Source organism: Opisthocomus hoazin, chromosome 14, assembly GCF_030867145.1.
Source record: "Opisthocomus hoazin isolate bOpiHoa1 chromosome 14, bOpiHoa1.hap1, whole genome shotgun sequence".
Taxonomy (NCBI): domain Eukaryota; kingdom Metazoa; phylum Chordata; class Aves; order Opisthocomiformes; family Opisthocomidae; genus Opisthocomus; species Opisthocomus hoazin.
The window spans coordinates 14646947-14665927 of NC_134427.1; the positions used below are offsets into that span (position 1 = coordinate 14646947).

The window sequence follows — 18981 nt, forward strand, 5'->3', positions numbered from 1 at the left end:
TTCACCAACTTCCTGAGAGCTCGTGGCAGAGCAATGACTCTGTCCCAAAGTCAAAACTGTGAAGAAATAACCTTGGGAAAGGACTTTCAGTTCTCAAATTTATATCATTTTATATCCACTGTGTCTTAGTTTAGAAGCTTTTGTTTATTTTTTTTTTCCACAAAAGACAAACATTTCAGCTGAGAACTTCTCTCATCATTTAGGCATATCATTTAGGCGTGGACTAGCACGGGGAATATTTGATTTGACCATAGTGCGCATTTTTGTGAATTCAGACACGTTATTGAGAACAGCAACTACTTCTTCCCTAACTCGTGGATAAATGCTGTTTTTCTTGAATGTTGTTCATTTATCCTCGTGGATGCAGTCGGTCATTACTACAGAGCCCCTGTGCTCCAGCTTTTTATCGATTCTTTTCCTGTTGGGCTCTTGTTGTTTTGACTGAATCAACAGAACTGAATTGTGTTCTCATTCATGATTCTTCTGCAGCATTAGATGTTTGGTCATTTTTTTCTCTTCTACTTTTTCTTCTTATCACAGTCACTACTCCTTCAAACTTGTCTGATCTGACTTTCTTCTACTCTTTCTCCTGTCTTTCAGGCTCTTGTCTGCCTTGCCTAGTCTTCTGCACTTTTGGAGACCACTTCTATGGCTTTAGTTAGCACATCATTGAAGATAAACCCCAAATACTAGGTCTTAGCCTTTAGCTGTTGGTCTTATTTCTTCAGCTTTCCTTTAATTCTTCCCTGTAACCTCTTGCTCTGTGGCCTGTTCTAAAAGGTTTTTTTCTCTTCCCGCCAAATCTTTTGCACCACATCCTCTCCCTTTCACCACAGATCGTTGCATTTTGCTCTCCAGTGCCCCAAATTTCATTCTTCTTCTAGTTTTCCTTTTTATAGACAGCGTGTATGTGACTTCCATCTCTTATCATCAGATCCACATTTTTAGCTTCCAGTCCAAAACCTACATGCATGCCTGTTATCTTTTGCATTGATATAACCTCCTCCTGCCCCAGCCGCCCTCTCTGCTTGATCTGCGTTGTGCCGGCAGTGGATGTGGGCCGCAGCGGGTGTGAAGGGAGCAGCTCCATGGGCCTCGCTGACACGCTGCAGGTTCACGCAGGCTGAGCACCTGGCCTGTCACGGTGCCTCAGCTCACCGCTGTCCCTTAGGGCGTTCGTAGCTGAGAAGAATGACAAATGCATGTATGCTGGTCTGATTTTAAAGGATTAGGTATCAAGTGCTGTTATTCGAAATGTACTTGCAGCCTGCCTCTATGTTAAACATACCAAAACAATAATACTGTTATGGTTGCTATTCTTTCTGCCATATCCAGCACAGTGGTAATTTGTAGGTCCGTGGTCTTGTGCTTCTGTAGCATTCTTACTGCTCACCATTCCTGATCTTCTCAGATTTATGTACAGACTTCCCTATTCAAATTGAATTATTAATCTAATAAGTGGTAACAAAACAATAAAGCTCATGTATTTATACTACATTGTCATGTAATAGCTGTGTCTAGGGAACTGGCCCTCTCAAATACAGTGAGTGTTGTGGCCTGCAGCTGTTTTCTTCTAAATCCCTTTTTTAAAAATGTTTGCAAAAGTCTGTATTTGTGATTTCCTACTCTTTTGACTTTAGAGGAGTCACAAAGTATTTCTCATACTGAGACAGACTGAACTCTGGTGTTCCTCGTGGTATCTGACTATAGTTTTCACTGACACCTTCATCACGAATCACATATCTGTATTTCACAGAAGATTAGTTAAGCTAAATATTAAACATAAGTCCCAGAGATTGCATTGTGGTTGCATTAAGAGTTTCTGGAGAGCATCCCATTACCTTCTCAGTGCACTGCAGCCTTAAGATCTAAAGATCTAATCAGCATCCCTCTTGGGAGTACAAAGGAACCCAAAGAGGTTGTTACACTAATCTGCGTATGATCTTACAATATTTGACTTTCTGTAGCCACAATCAGTACCCTGTCAAGCATTCCCATAGCAAAAGTACATGTGCAGAGAAATAAGCCAAGTAATTGACCTGACAGGATGAGCAACCACTTCCTTTTGAATAGACACTTTGTACACTTAAGGCTGGGATGGGACCGTGTGAGTGGGAAGTTCAAAATGAACCTTTAATTTTTATTTTTTTTTTGTTCTCACAAGAGACTATATGAGAGAGAGATTTAGATTGATGCAAAGTTAGCAGTTCACTTAGGGCTTTGCTTGTGTTGTAAAGTGGATGCTCACAGTTTTACAGTCTGTAAATATCGCTGGGGTCCAGTGCCTGAGATGTGCCTTTGTGCTCACCTCTTGTGTGCACGGGATAGATACCTTTCATAAACACACTCACTAAGAGAGAAATACTTAGTATTTTGTGTTAGAAAACACTGTTTTTTTCAACCTTTTGCTGTTAATGTTGTAAATACTGTCTTAGCTTAAATTAATGTATTTTAAAGTGATTATGCCATCTTGAATTACTGCTGTTTTCATCATTTTTGAATTTGTGGTTTTGTAATGTGTCACAAAACATATCTAAATAGTCTTAGAGCCTTTGCTGCTTTTTCTCAGATAGGATATGGCATAATGCTTCAGTTGGTTCCCTAAATATTTTGCATGCTTGAGACGGGGGCCAGCTTTTAGATAACAAAATGCTAGAACCTCACATGACGGTGAGATCTGTCCTGGGCTGTAATTGGTGATTCTGTGATCTGTGTGTTCAGTGGACTCAGTTTAATTTGAATGGGCCCAGGATTTCACCCTGAATCCCCAGGTCGAGGTTGCCATTGGGAAGCTGTAAAACACAGCTCTACGTTTCATGAGTAATTCTTTCTGAAGTGAATGCTGATGGTGCCTGGGATAGGACTGTCCCCATAAGCAAAGATTACTTGTGCAGGATATATAATCCTGCTTACACCAGATCCACTCTGCTGTCTTTGAGACTGGGCTCATAACTTCATACTGATTTGATCTTGCTGCAAGTCACACAATCCATGAGTCAGACTACCGAAGAAATCCCTGGAAAGACCTCCCATAAGGAGGATGAACACAGTGTGTTCCTGCTGCTCCCAGGCTGGATTATTCCTGGGCTAAAGCAGCCCCCCTACTCCAGAAGAGTTGTGAGGAGAGATGGAGTCACCTTTATCGTCATCTTCGTGTACCAATTTGGGAAACAGTTTGTACTCAGTGCCATACCTGTGGATTTTAATCTTGGTTTAGGACGTGAAATGAAGGGAGACTCGTGCCCTCCTTCACCTTTTAGCGAACGGGTCGCTTGTGGTTTGCAGTACTGTGTCAGCAACATGATCACGTATACTACAGTAACGTGACTATTGCTTACAACAATTTCCGTTCAGTTTCCTTCGGGAAACCAGCAAATAGTACTATAGCTTCTGCAAAAATACCAAGAACAACACTTTTATCAATGTTCTGGAGCTTGGTGTTGTTGCCACTGACATCATTACATCAGAAGGTGTTATGAATAAATAAATGTGGCATATTTTCAGCCTTCCAACTTGGAAAAGGTAGATGGAAATCATTCAGCTCAGCCTATGTAGGTGGCTTTGCTTTCTGTTTACAACCATACTCAAGTCTTATTCAATCTCAGCCTGAGTGATCTTGAATTGCTTAAACCAATTATTAATTCATATTTTTTATTTAGGGATCTCATTGTAGCATTAGTCTTGCTTTTTTCCTTTCCTTCCCTGTACAAAAACAAGAATATGAGTGTAAGGTTACAGGGAGTCATCAGGCAACAGACATACGCTTTGCTGTGCTCTCTGCAGGGCTTGCAGGTTCAAACACAACCTGCCTGAATCATAAGAACTTTAATTGAGTAGATAAAGAGGTCCTCATAATTATAAACTGCAGTAGGTATAACAAGAGGCTAAATACATAGCTGTGGTTTTAATTAGCTGGTGCTTCAAATTAGTAATTGTAGTTTCACTCGGAAATCAGTGACTTTATACACTGTTAAAGCCTCATCACTGTGCAGTTCATTCCTCATTATATCTCTCGGTGTGAAGCTTTCAATACAACATCATGCTGAGCTAAAAAGGCAAAAGTTGTAGATATTTGGTTATCTTCCAAGTGCAGTGGAGCTTTATGAAGATTTAATTCATTCTCAGAAAAGATAGGAGAATTAAGTGTTCTTTGTTACATATGTAATGTGTATGTTTGTATGTATGCATTTGTACATAGAGGCCGTGCATGGATGTGTACATGCATGTCCAGAATCTGTCAGGAAAATACTGCTTACAACAGATAACATCAGTGCATATACTGAATCCGCTATTCAGGTTGTCGCCTGGAATTTGGTAGCTAATTAACTGACGCAAAGCAGAGCCAAAAGCCTCATAACAAATCAAATATGGGTTGAAAGCACAGAAGTGTCCCTTAATGCCTGTCACATGAGAGGTTGTCAGTGCAAGTTGAAGCATGCATCTTTTCCTTTCCTTTTTCCTTTCCTATTTTTCCCCCTTTTTCACTTCAGGGTTTTAATTATATCTTTTCCTTCAGAGGAGCAGGAGGTAGTTTGCGAAGCCAAGAGACCGAAGTACTTTAGTGCTCTTCAGGGGAGAAGTGAATGTGGTCTCTGAGCTTGTCATCTGGGTCTGGCAGGTGCACAAAGCAAGCTGACACACAGATAAGTGCCACTCGCCATTGCTACACCGAGGCGCTAGACCTTTTTCTGATTGTTTGTGTGTAGAATTATCTGATGCTGGAATCGACTACCACTAAAGTCTCTTCCGGGAGCCTGCTACAAAACCACTTTTTAAAACCCCCTTGACACCCACAATGAAGCTGTACATAAATTTTACCAAGTGCATGGGACAGAATTAGGTGGTCTAAATCACACGAGGCTGAACTGGAGCGCTGGGATGGATGGAGACAAGTGTTACACAGTTAAATGGATTTGAGGATGTTACTGTTCTTCCTTGACTTCATATTTGCTTTCTCTGCACAGACACCTTCTTTGTGGGCACACGTGTGTGCGTTTGTGTGTATGTGCATGTGCGTGCATGTATTTTACAGACTGTTCATACAAATGCATCAAAATGCATTTTATTCTTCTACATAATGCTCTGTTAATTTGAAATGAACGTTTTTGTCTGTTCTCATTTTAGAAGTGTACTGACTATCCTACTGTCCAATTTCATATAGTATTATGATTCCAAATTTACATTTGGGAAAATTATTCAGTGGCTGCTTCTTTCTTTCAGAATCGTCCTCAGGAGCTGCATTGTTTATGATGTTTGCTGCTCTTACTGATAGTAATGAACACGTAACTAAATTATAGGGGAAATAATGTGTTGTCTTTTTTTGTCTTTCTCTTTTTCAGTCATTATGAGCAAGACCGGAGTGCACTTAAGCGGAAAGAATGGGAGAGAAGAAACCAGGAAGTCCAGCAGGATGAAGATCTCTTTGCTTCAGGTTTTAACCTTTTTGGGGAACCCTACAAGGTAAATTGCATTGTTATGCTTTACATTTTCAGAATGTGTTTTACCTGAATGCATTTTACAAATACAAATAAAGCTTCTCATCACCTGCAAAAAATGAAAGTATCGCATCTGCCTTGGTACTTGTACTCTTGAATACACTGATAATCCAAATCAGCATATGGCAGCAGAGTAAACTGAATGCTCTGCCCAACATTGCATGCTAGCATTGACAGAATCAGGAATTTTGGTTATAGTCCAGTTCAAGATTTCTTCCTCTAAACACACAGGGAAGTCCTTCAATAGAAGTATGTGCAGCTTATATCTCTACAAGTGGTTTGTACTTACAAAGCTAGCACTTAGTCCTTTTATTAAAAATAAAGGAGAAATCCTAATTTGTTAAAACCAATGTCCTCTCTATAAATAATGAGTCCATAAGCCTTCTTGTGCAATTATAACCATCCAAAGAAGTCTTTTGGGAGACTGTTCGAATCTTTGGGGAGCATAACAAGGGTATGAAAGGGACTTATGACAAGTCTTAATCTCTCTAAGGAACTTTGCTGCCTGAGATATTCATCACCAAGGGATGTGCCCCTTTATGATTTCTGCTGCTTTGATTTTCAGTAAGACATTCCCTGAAGAATTCATCAGAATGTAAATTTCCATATCTCTTTCTCCTCCCAATCAGTGACATCCATTGAAAGGCCACCACTTCATCTTTCTGTTTTTCATTGTTAGTAGCTGTAGGGAGGATGAGGACTCTTTGAAAATTGCCCGAAAAGGAGGAGGAAAGACTGGCATTATTATCAGATGGTGTCTAATAATTATAGACTGGGAGAGTGTGATGGATACACTTGACTTCTAGCTGTACTTTGGTTCAGGTTGACTGAGGAGCAACAGGCCTCATGTCCTTCGGGTGAACTTGTGAGCTGGAAAAGCCCCTGGCTCACATACAAGGGAGTGAAGGTGTCTTGAAAAATATTTCGAAAGGTGATTTCAAAACCCCAAAGTGCAAGATAACTGAAGTACAGAACGAGATAACAGAGATAAAACGAAGACATCTGTCTTGTCTGTAGTATTGACTAGCAGCCAACTACTTCACCTTATAACCATTACCATCATTATAGGCCCAATCTGAGCTCTCCCTGCACTGCAGCTGGACTGTGTGCCAGGTAACTGTCCCCTTGAGCAGGGACACTTGTCAAGGGTAGAAATTCCTTACCTGAGTCTAAGAGATCCTTCCTTACCCAAGGCGCAGAGATCCCTAACCTGTGACAGACCCTCAGTAAGTGACTGATAGCACGCTGAATTAATACTAAGAAACATTACTAATCCATGTAGCTAGTCAATATTACTGTAAATCTTGTATGGATCACAGAATCACAGAATCACAGAATGGTAGGGGTTGGAATGGACCTCTGTGGGTCATCTAGTCCAACCCTCCTGCCGAAGCAGGGTCACCTACAGCAGGCTGCAAAAATGGATAATTCCATTAGACATAAACCAGTGACCAAGACTGACACTAAGATTGAATCCAGCTGCACCTAGGCTCCAAAAGGAGTGTAGAAAGCAAAGGGGTCCACTCTGGACCTCATAACTCAACGGGAGGGTCCTCCTTACCCTTTGTGTTTCTGGTCTCTGTGTGAATCATTCTAACTTGATTCTAACTCCGTTTTCGTTTGTATGTTTCTTCCATGCAGTAATTAATAAGGTGAACCTTGCCATCAAACTTATTGAACCTTGTCAAACCACTGTTAAACTGTGTTAAATTCCATCAAACTTATTGAACTCTGTCAGATTCCTATTTTACTTCAATAAGACATACTGCTGCTTTTCTGAGTGAGGTGCTTTGCACTCATCCATGACAGACTTATTCAGCCAAATAAGGACTATGCACTAGGACAGTTTGTGGGTTTTACTGTTTGTTTTGTTTTATAAAAAACTAATCAATGCACTATTTCTTCATTGGACTATATTTTAACACGTTTATTTATGGGAATAATAACTTAGTACAGACTGATTTTGTGGAGACTTCCTGCGGGTCATGCAGAAGTTTTTGTTCATCTAAGTGGCCATTTGGATTTCAGTAGGTAGAGCAGTATGCAAATCTGCAAAATTTTGTGTCAGGAACTAAAAGCATGCCCCCCAACATCTATTGTACCATAAGAATGATAATACCTGATTTTTACATCTGGTTAGTGTGCATGTATTTGCACCAAGCATGCACAGAGCATATGTTTTGTCAAAAACTGAACAACTAAAAAGCAAAAAATTATCGTGGTGATTTTCCTCAGCGAATTTTTTTTTAATTGCTTTTCACCTGCTTGGCAGAGATGTTTGTCAAATCTGTGCAAATGAGCAAAACATAATGTATTACTATCCTAAAAAAGCAGTGACATTATAAATTGCCAAAGATAAAAATTAAGAGGAAATTGCATGCAAAAATAGTTACATCTGTCTTAAATTTGCAAACAAAAGAGAACCAAGACTGAATAGGAAAGCTAGATCTTGCCTACATTTTACACTATGGGGGGGAAAAAAAGGAAAAAAAGTGATAGTCTGGTATTTTCTTTTGAAGTTCTGCATTGGTAAGAAGCAGCCACAGTACAGTTTCCTAGGAACTAATGAAAGCTGGATCTAGATCGTAGTGAGCTAGTACAAGCAGTGACTTGTATTCTTAAGCAAGTGCAAAACTAGATTCAGGGGTTTGTTCAGGTTTATTTTGAATTAAAATGAAGAGGCCACGAGGTGAGAACAAACGCGCTGCACGTTCAGTTTGAATTCATTTTCCATTTTGAGATGAACAGATGTTTCTGTGTGGATGAAACTCAAGGCCTGGTGCTCACAACAAGCTGCACCCCTCTTGTCTCTTGTTTGCTCTCAGTGGGAGCAGAATGAGATAAAACATTGCCCAGCAAAGTCAGCTGGGATGGGCACAAGATCCTCACCCTCAGCAGGGCTACCTTTACTAATGAGTGGGAGCTGAAGGGATGGCTGGTACATTTTGCAAAGATCTGAGTGCAGGAGGTGAGATGCAGACTACAGTGATTAAGGGAAAGTTGGGAATATCGGGTCTCAGGAAATAGAAAAAATTTCTTTTCCTTTCTCTTATTCCCAGACACAGTGTCTTTACTTGTTTATCGTTCCTTCCTCATTTGCTTCAGCAGTAACCCAGAGAAGGGACTGTTGGGGTGGGGAATACCACCACTGCTGATTTGATGTTTTAAAGACTGAACAACTGACAGCTCTTTTAAGGTGGCTCTAAAGTTGGGGATATTAAAACTTGGTGAAAGAAAAGAGCCAAAATTTTCCATGGAGCTTACTGCCATTGTGTATCACAAGATTTGAGAAGTATCTGCCTCCATCTATCATCTCTTTGCTCTAGCTGTTAGAGCATCTTTCTGTCTATCCCTCTGTCAAATAAAATGTGAGTGATCATTATAGCTTTGGACAAGTGCATGTTTCTAGATTGATTCTTTATAGTATATGTATATGTACACATACATGAAAAGAGATATTTATTTCTGTGGGTGTATAAAATACATTTGTACATGCTTATTAAGAGATGAAAGTGTTCTTTTGAAGCTCCCCTGTCTCATGTGGGTAAACAACACCTTTGACAATGTGATGATATACAGCATTATTTTGGGAAGGTCAGGCAGCGAGGGCTGTGTTACCTTTTGGTGCAAATGGGTTCCAGGTCTTGCCTTCGAACTCTGGTGGAACCTGCTAATGCTTAATAGAATCATAGAATCATAGAAAGTTTTGGGTTGGAAGGGACCCCTAGAGGTCATCTAGTCCAACCCCCCCGCAGCGAGCAGGGACACCACTAACTAGATCAGGTTGCTCAGAGCCCTGTCCAACCTGGTCTTGAATGTTTCCAGGGATGGGGCCTCCACTACCTCTCTGGGCAACCCGTTCCAGTGTTTCACCACCCTCATTGTAAAGAATTTCTTCCTTATATCCAGCCTAAACCTACCCTGTTTTAGTTTAAAACCATTACCCCTCGTCCTGTCACTGCTGTCTCTACTAAAAAGTAATTTAATATTGCAGAAGTGATTAGAAAAGAGCCTGTAGTGTTACGACAACAGACATTTGAAGAAGCAATGTCAGAGTTTTCCTGAGAGTGAAAAACAGTAGGAGTATTTGTTACTTTTTAAAGGAATTGCCTCAGAAGAGTTCAGCTTGAGATAGAGAACCCAATGGGCAGCATTTACATTGGGGGGCCTTTGGTGAATGTTAAATCATTTATCTTTTTCAGGTAGAGCCCCTCCACTATATTCAAGCTTAATATAAAAAAGATCTCAGCTTCTAATCCGTGGAGGTTAGTTTAACTAGGAGGCGTGAGAAAGTGAATGAATTATGAAATCTCAAGTTTCATACAAATTTTCACAAAACGCTTGTAAATTGGGCCTATAAATTTGAGTGCATTAGTTCTTTTCTTTGTAAAACTATAATGCAATAGCTAGCTAGCAAATTAGTCTTCCAATAGGATTCTATTACAGATCTTTTTTGAAAGCAAAAGAAGCAAATGTAGGAAGGTGTACATTTCCTAAATTAGCAAGAGCCTAGAATGAGGGGGAAGGCTACAAGCCATGAGTCACAAACTAGATGTATAATTTATTCCTTGGAATACTCAAAAAACACTGCATTTCCTTGATAGCGGCGAAATTGTGATTCAACATGCTGTTCAGAAAAGATGATGTACAGAGGTTTTCCTTTAAGAAGTCAGCCAATTATCCAGCATATGAAGACAGAAATTGTCCCCAATCTGGTAGTAACAAAGAGCAATCAGAAATTATGACTGGATTTTGTGTTTGTCTTTCTGGTATCCAAGCTTGTCAATAATACTCTGCTTCTCATGAGAGCCCTGAGTTTGTTGAGGAAATAAAATAAAAACATTAATGTTATGCTTTATGTCTTAAATGCAGGTAGTACGTTACACACCTGAGCTCATTCAGATTGTGATGCACAAGTCTGGTCTTAGCTGTGTGTGCTCTAGTTTTATTTAAGCGTAAGCCAAATTACCGCTCACATTCACTATGTGTTTTTTGCCTTGCAGTCTGGTCCAAAGGTCTTAGAAGAGAACACTAATTCTTCCATTGACTTCAATATCTGTTATATGTACTTTCATGCACTTAAAATATGCTAAGGATGTTTAAATTAATTTAATCTCCATGCTTTTCAGGAAATATTTTTTTTATTAATGCTCCCAGTAAATGACTACAAATAATAATACCTAACATTTATACAGTGTCTTTTATCCTCAGGATATGAACGTTCTGCATAAAACATAGTTAATATTAAGCCAAATTATATTTATCACGATGTGACAAGTAGAAGAAAATAAGTTGAGAAAATCAGATACCTCCAACACAGAAATTATTGAAAAGCTCCACATTCAAATAAAAATACCGATTCCCTCTGTGAGGATCTAGACAAGAGCCATTTAATGTGCTGTGTTGTTGAAGTGTTATAGTGGTGATATGTTGTCAGCGCTCTTTTTCTTTTTTTGGTAAACTTTTGCTTTCTGGAAAGTAAGCTAAATGCACCCTGGAAGTGTAGCTGAACCAGAGGTGAAGGTTGGTGGTCAGGCTTTTTTCGATATTTGATTATTTCCTGTGTGCTATCCCGAAGTGTTTGGGGAAGGGGGAAACAGAACAAGTATGTAAGTGTTTAGACTTCGCATCATAATTCCTGCTGGGCCCTTAAGCACAATGGAATCTCCTTGTTTTAAATTTGGGGGTTGAACAGAGAGAGCCTGGTTTTGGCTGCTGCCCAAACAGCTCATTGTGCAACTCAGTTGAAGGAGACTGCTCGTATACAAAGAGCTTATTCTTGGCTTAGCTAGAATATAATTTTTGCCACTAAAATGACCAACCTAGGGACTTAGTTAGTGAATAAAAGTGATTCGTGGTTCTCCATGACTGGGGTTATTAACTGTGTCAGTTAGGAGCACTGGCAAAATGTTATATAGATGAGAACAACATGGACCGGTTAATTTTTAAATCACTGCCTCAGTGCAGTGGTAATATATGTTACAATCCCTGAGAATGAGCAAAAGGAAATTTGCATTTTTTATCTTCTTTTTCAACATTTTTTATGGCATGTGCAGTACTAAGGGGAAAAAAAAAAGTCTTTCTGCAATATTCTTCTCATCTCCTGACTAGTTCAGCAGTGGGTAATATAAGCAGCTACTTCAGGACAAATCCATGCATGGATTTTTTTCATCGCTCAAAGTTCTGCTTAATACTTGAGGAAAATGCGATCAGTGCATGGTAGGATCCCTCGTCGAGGAATGAAGTGCGACACTCGCTAACCAAACACAAGCTTATAGTGCTGCTTTTCCCCATCTTTATGGCCTGGCGTTAAGGCGTCTTTGGACTGTGGCATTATTTGCTGTACTGAGTGGTAATGAAAAAACAAACATAAGTAAAAGGGTAGTTAGCTGTATCCTGAAGTAACTTACATACACTGCAACTTCATCATTTAATTCCAGACTGTAGAAGTTAACCATCTGCTTGAACAGGAACTATAGTTTTGCTTTGTTTTTATCCTTTGAGTCTTGTAAAGTAATAAGCATGGAGAATAAGATGTTTTAGTTCTCTGCTGGTCATTTCAATGGGACATAAAGGTCAGTAAGAAGGCTGGTACTTTGGGTCTCTGTGGGGTGAGTTAACAGGAGGAGAGAGGAAATTAACTACGTATAGCTTATTTGTCCAGCTTTTTACAGGTGAAAGGGAAAAGGAAAAAGAACAAAAAAATCCCACTGCTTGCTTCAAAAGTATAATAGCAGTGAAACACAGATGAGTCAGTAGTTATTTAATAATTACTGGAATTCAAAGAAAAGCACAATTCACAAATACAACCAGCCTGCAGACAACAGAAGAATCACGATACTTAAGAATGTGGCACTCATGACTATTTATGTTCTATAAGAAAATATTTTTGAATGATCTTTTATTTAAAACTACTGTAGCTTTTGAGGGGTTAGAAGATTTTTCTTTTCTGGATTCAGATAGTAGATACCTCAGGTCAAACTGCACTCTCTATAGAAGAGTAATTGGAGTTACACTGGAGCGAAGAGTTTGGCACTATATGTTTATTACAGATTACCCGGCTTCTATTTATGGCAAGACTATGGGTCAAGGGGCCGATAAAGAAATAATGTACTTAAATAAACTGTGTGATTGCAATTCAAATGCTCAGTAGCCAGTAGTTGCGCGTTCATGTTTTGCATGATACAAAATGTGCAGGCCTAACACCTCTGACATTAAATCAGCTTATTTTGCTCCTAACATCCATAACTGATGCAATTTAAACACTTCTGAGACCGTATTTAAGAAAATGGGAAACAGTATACAAGTGTTACTCATGCAAGCCTGTTTCAAGAGGTGCTTTGAACACAGTTATTGATAGGTTTTTCTTACATAGCATATGCAAAATGTAATTGAAATGAAATTAAATGTCAGCATGACACCATTAAACATTTGCCATCTTCTGAGACAACTATTTCTAGTAGTAACTTTGTAATCAGGAATTTACTCACTCTTTTCCTTTATTTTTTGATGTTTTAGACAAATAAAGGCGATGCCCTTGCAAACCGTGTCCAGAACACATTGGGAAATTATGATGAGATGAAGGACCTGTTAACCAATCATTCCAACCAGAGCCACCTTGTAGGAATCCCAAAGAATTCTGTCCCACAGACACCCATTGACAAAAATGAACAGAACTTTTTCCCAGAACCAAGAAACAGGATGATCCCATCTCATCAGATCAGTGGCCATTCATCAGCATCAATGCCTCCGCCTTCTTCACTGTCATCTAATTCGACTTTGCTACACAATCACCAGAGCAGCAGGAAGTCAAGGACAGACTGGTCACGTGGTGGTCACAACTCTAGTGGGGCCCAGCCAAGCCAATCCAGTAGTCAGCAGAGTCGGACAAAGCATAACTCTTCTCATGAGCAGTCACAGGGCAGGTATGAAGACCTCTATAACTGTCAGAGTGAGCAGCATAAAAGTGGAGGAACTGAGGAAGCAAATTCTATGGCAACATCTTCACATTCGAGGAGGCATACTCACTCAAAGTCAGCACCTGGAGAACATACTTACAAAGAAAACAGTCATTCAAAGTCACCCACAGAGCTGGAGTTTGCAGGTCATGGTCCTGGATCTCCACTTCCTTCCACTTCTTTGTTATCTGCGAACAATGGTCTTTCGACCCAAAATTTCCCACCAGGACTTCACTGTAAAAACAGCATGGTCCAGCAAAAGCCTACAGCGTATGTCAGGCCTATGGACGGTCAGGACCAGGTACCCAATGACTCACCTGAATTGAAACCTCCGATAGAAATTGAGAGTGGATATGGAAATCAGTCCTTTGGAACACTGCTGGAAGGAAAAGTGAACACACCTAGTTCGAAGAACAAAGTACCAAAGCTCAACATTCCTCCTGTTAGTGAAGTAAGTAGTTTAGAATATCTTCTCTTTAGTACCGCTTGAGTATTTCATGCACTGAATATTTTTCTCTGGAAATATGCAGTTCCATTTCCTGGAATTACAGTCTAAAATATTCCTTTTTGCTAGAACGTGCATGACTACTTTTGGCAAAGTTTGTTGTGATAATCCCAGTAGCAATATTTAATGAAGTTTTAAAAGCACAACTTGGAATACTAACATTGCTTGTTTCTGATTAATATTAGAAGGCCAGATCTCTGTTGGATGTAATATTCCTATACTGGCTATAATTCTGTACAGAGAATGCTAATATTTCAGTTCAACTGCAGTTTTCACTCTTGCATTTTCAGTTAGGAGCTAATCTGAAGAAATATTGCTGTTTTAAACTGTAACGAAAAATGGCAATGTTCGAATATTGGTGGTACTAAATAGTTCTACTGGTAAGGAGTATATTTGCAGAGTTTGCTAAATTCTTGTTGCTTTTAATGGAACTAATGTGGCTTAAGTTCTGAGTAATGCTTATGAAAATGTGTCCCATTAAAGCTTTTATGCATTTTGAGGAGCTCTTAATATTGGGATTGAGTCCTAATCTCTGCTACCAACAGTTTAAGCTGTTGAATTTTGTATTGCTGGTCAGTACAGTATTCCTGTGAGGAACATTTTAGTTGGTTCATCTGCGTGTCCATTCCAAGCACAGATGTATAATAGGGAGACCAACTGAACTATTTATACTCTGTATACTTTTTCTCTTATTCTGAGTTTCTCTAAAGCAGTAACCTTTGCAAGGTAGGTTTACAGTGTACGTATAAGCAGAATTGCAGTATGGGTTTTACATAGCTTTCTGTTTTCTCCAAAATATTTCCCTTCTTGGTAATATTTTTATACTGGGAATGAGGAGCAATGCATTCTTAAACCACTTTTATTGCAAAAGGTCAGCTTTTTCTGTTGGAAGAATTGTTTCAAGCCAATAATTTGTTTGACTATTTAAAAACTTGATGTTATTTATTAACATTCCAGGCAGCAACAAAGACTGATGTGTTTTGCAGTAGAGCTTGGAATAATTTTCTGGGAACTGCATCTGAAAACAGTAAAAGGCCTATTTATATCAAGTGGAAGCTGAGGGTTGCTTGCAGATGGTGTTTTATTAGAAAATGTATTTGTTAATAAACGTAGCTTTGTACAAGATTACTTTACAGATGTTTCTGTTTATTTTTACCTTAGGTTAAAAATCTGCTGATGTAGATGCCTTCATAATCTGTTGCGATTTGTCGCTAACATTGTTTGGCAAGTAAATAATTGCATGCAAACGAAATAATGATGTTGCAAAAGCAAATACATTTTTTCACTTTTCCCATCTATTAACACTATGAGTCAATAGAGGCACTGTAAAGTGCAGCATTAATACGAAATATTTTTGGAAATAGAATGTACCTTTTGCAACTTGTATCAGCTATTAAGAATGCATTTTTTCTTTCTTTAATTTTTGAGTGAAATCTTGGCACTGTTGAAATCAATTGAGGAGTCAGCAATGGTGTTTGGGTGCAGGATTTCACCCGCAGTCTTTTTGCGTAGCTCTGAGAACCTCTGATGTGAACTGTTGTTCTTGGAAAGGTTCCTAGTCACACAGATGAAAAATTACGTTGTGAATTTGTTGCTATAGCTGCTTTAGTTTATATCCTGTGTAGTTAAAACTATGGTTGTATAATTAATTTCATTTATGATCAGATATATGGTAAACTCTAGGCACTTTAGAAATGAATGCAGATAATAATCTTAAAACGGTCTGCATTATAAGAGCGAACAATAATTTGAAGAGGGAAAGAAAACCCAAAGCTGTGTTAAGATGATGAATAACTTTCCTTTCCCATACAGAACGTAAGACATTAGCCAGACTGATGGATCTTTTACAGGCAGATCTCCTCCTGAGTTTGGAGGGTTGCATTTTTTTTTTTTTGCCTGTGTCAGGACTGTGAACTTTGGCCCTCTGTGTTTTTCCACAGATGTGTATCCCGAATTTGATTTACCCTGCGTTCAGCAATAAAACTCCTTCCAATCCAATGTTACAGATAACTGGTTTAGTTTAAGCTTAATCAGAACTGACAGTGCACACCTGTGAAACCCATAACCTTTTCAGAATGACTGCAGCGAGTGGCTCTGTTGTAATCTTTATACAATTGATGTGGAGGCTTATGATCCTTCGGTGGTGCTTATCAATTTATGAACCTTCCCTAGCCACCTCAAGCCGTAGTCGTCTGCTTGAAACTATTTTGCTCCTGCTCCACAGGTTTCCATCCTAACGCTGTTCCAGGTGGTGGTGGTGATCTTCTTCAAACTAGCAGTAGGAGACTTACTTTTTTGGTGCGTTTCTGCATAATTTATACTGTGGCTCTCTTGTATCTTTGAGTCCATTTTTTCAAGTTGCTGACTGTACGCATAGAGATTGCATGCCAAATGTTTTTCAGTGATTTCTCTCAAAATTTTGCTTGCTCTTCAGATGAGGAATTCTGTGAAACATAAAATTCCTAGGTGATGGTCCTGCAATAATGGCATTTATTAAGACATGCAAAGTTGGAAAAGAAAAAGACGGTTTTTGCCATCTTAAGGAGGAGGAGGGGAATAAGTAACCAAATATTTGAATAAGCAGATTCAAAAGATGAGTTCAGACCAATGTGGAAATATGGTCTCATTTGTCACAGCTTAATGGAATAGGATGTTGAGTGCCCTGGAAGCATTCTGCCATGTGTAAGGAACTGATCAATTTTATAATATAATTTGTGTCACTTGAGGTGTTGCTCTAAGAATCTTTGCTCATTTGCTGGGTCGAATTCTGCCCTCAGAGATGCCCATCCATCTTTCAGCTCCTCTGGAGTGGACAACATTGTTAATACCTTGCTGCTGGCATGTCTCCACTGCCCAATGGATTGTGGTTTAGTGAGTTCTGAGCTCGTAGACATTCATGGTAAGTTCACACAGACTTACCAGACTGGAGCAGGGTGTACTGTTAGCAGCACTTATGCACCCATGAACTAATGCTTGCCTCTGAGTGGATGCTGTTGTGTGATTTCCAGACCTTGACTCACACATACACAGAGCTAGTTCAGACCTGTCTGCAGCGCGCCGGCCGTTTCTGGTGGAGAAATGGGAACAGCAGAGCCTCTGTAGACTTTTAGTTATGTCCTGTAAGGGTTTCTTTATGATTTTGTGATCCTTTGATTTCTTTTACCTTTCTCCTTGGTTTTACTTAACAGTATTGGTTTCTAAGGGTGAAAGTAAGAAATTTTGTGGTTTGCTGTCTTGAGCAAAAGGCAGTGTAACCACTAGCACCCAGGCTTGCCAGCCTCCGAGATTCAGAAACTGTGAAGCAGCCCTTTCAGAACCGGGAGGCCGTAAGGCGCTTGTGTGACTTCAGGGGCACATGTGGGAGTGCACCAGATATCGTGACACAGAATTGATAACAATGGCCCCGGAGCTGAAATCGTTAGAAAGAATGGTAGAAAGCCTCAAGCTGTAAACATTATTTCTTCTTCCTTTCTGATTAACTTTCATCTCTTTAGTCTGTTTTAACATACATATATATATTAATTCTGAGCTTGCCTTTAACGGTTGGTAAATTGTGGCAAGCCTGGGACATCACAAAGAGCTTTTATATTACATAGAATTCCACCTACTTAAATTGTATGATGGCAGATGATTGTTACTTACCACTCAAAGAGAACTGCGTAGTTAAATCCTATGCATTTCTTCAAAAAAGTAGAGGTTAGAGACCGCAGTAACAGCTGATCCTCTCTCTGCTGCATTAAAATCCAGAATCTTGATACCCGTATGTATATTTAAGCCTCTAGGAATTAGATGCTTACAAATTATTTCAAATCGACTAACTCAGCAGGAGGTAGCTGAAAGAAAGCCTGTACTTTTCAGATTGGGCTCGAGCACAAATTGCTGAGAATACTGAGTAAAGTAAAGGTTTTTAAGGTCTGTGGGAACATCAAAAGATGCATTCCTGGAAAATCATATGCACAGTTCTGCAGAACAATGCATGGATTTCCAATAAAATTTTAGGGACAGGAAATCAAGGGCAATTGAGATAATGTTTGATTCTCAAGGCAGAGTTTTTAAATCTCACAGCAAAATTGGCCTCATGTTCCTACAAGGTAACGAACGCTCGTATGCTAAATTTTCCCCAAAATACAAAGCTAGGAACAAATCCAAAAGGCCTGCAACATCTATGTCACCACCCACTTAAGTAATAAAAAATGGAGCACTTCTATTTTCACTTTATTTCTAGGAAAATATTTTGACGGGTTCGGTATACTGCAAAGTGATAAGCTTCTGTTACGTGTTTCAAATCATTCTGTTATCGCTGCATGTAGTGAATAGCTTAGTACTTTCTGAGCTATCCATAAAAAAGGCTGCTCTCTTGCTGCATTAAAGAGCAAGAAAAATTGACAGATAGATAACCATATTGATTGAACCTAAACAGTAAATGCAAGAGGCTTATATATGACTTATAAAACTCTGCATAGGAACCAAAGCCAGTTTAATATCTTTTTTTTCATTAAATGGAAAGTAGATGTCTTTAATTAACCACCCCCACACCCTTTTGATATACATGCCACTCTAGTTGCCAGCTATAGTACATTACCATAGTTGTGGGCAAATCACGTTTTTCAGACACAAGCTTTAACTGTCCCCCAGACTTTGAGCTCTGAAGAAGAATGGACTGAATCACGCATTAAGCTGAAATCCATTTGCTTGGTTCATATTTCAAAAGTCTGAGGCCAAATACAAACCCAAAGAGCAGTATTTCTTGCAGTATTACAGGTTACAGCCATATGTTTTTCATTTGTAAATACTGTGAGAAGTAATGTTCTTGTGATACTTCTAAATGAAGACCATATGATGCCACTCGACTGAAGACCTCTTATTGTGGCCTTTCTAAGGCTACTGTCCGATGTTTGGACAATTGCGAGCAAAGCTATTTTGAAGAGATAGCAAGTGCACAGCTTGGTTATTTTAAGTCAAACAGAAATAAGCGTATTTAGGGCCTGATTTTGAACCACTGTGACGAATGGGAACTTTGCAT

The 18981-nt window shown here is 39.2% G+C and overlaps 1 protein-coding gene across 4 annotated transcripts in view; it reads left to right on the forward strand.

Moving 5' to 3' along the window:
* Positions 1 to 18981, forward strand: part of AFF2 (ALF transcription elongation factor 2) — a 353085-nt gene that overhangs the window by 83415 nt on the left and 250689 nt on the right. For all 4 annotated transcript variants that reach the window (XR_012765473.1, XR_012765474.1, XM_075435219.1 and 1 more), the window contains exons 2-3: positions 5340 to 5460; positions 13014 to 13904. Coding sequence is in view for 2 of the 4 variants with exons in the window: in XM_075435219.1 (XP_075291334.1) it covers positions 5340 to 5460; positions 13014 to 13904 (1012 nt within the window). In the remaining 2 variants the exon portion in view is untranslated. The remainder of the gene's footprint in view (positions 1 to 5339; positions 5461 to 13013; positions 13905 to 18981) is intronic.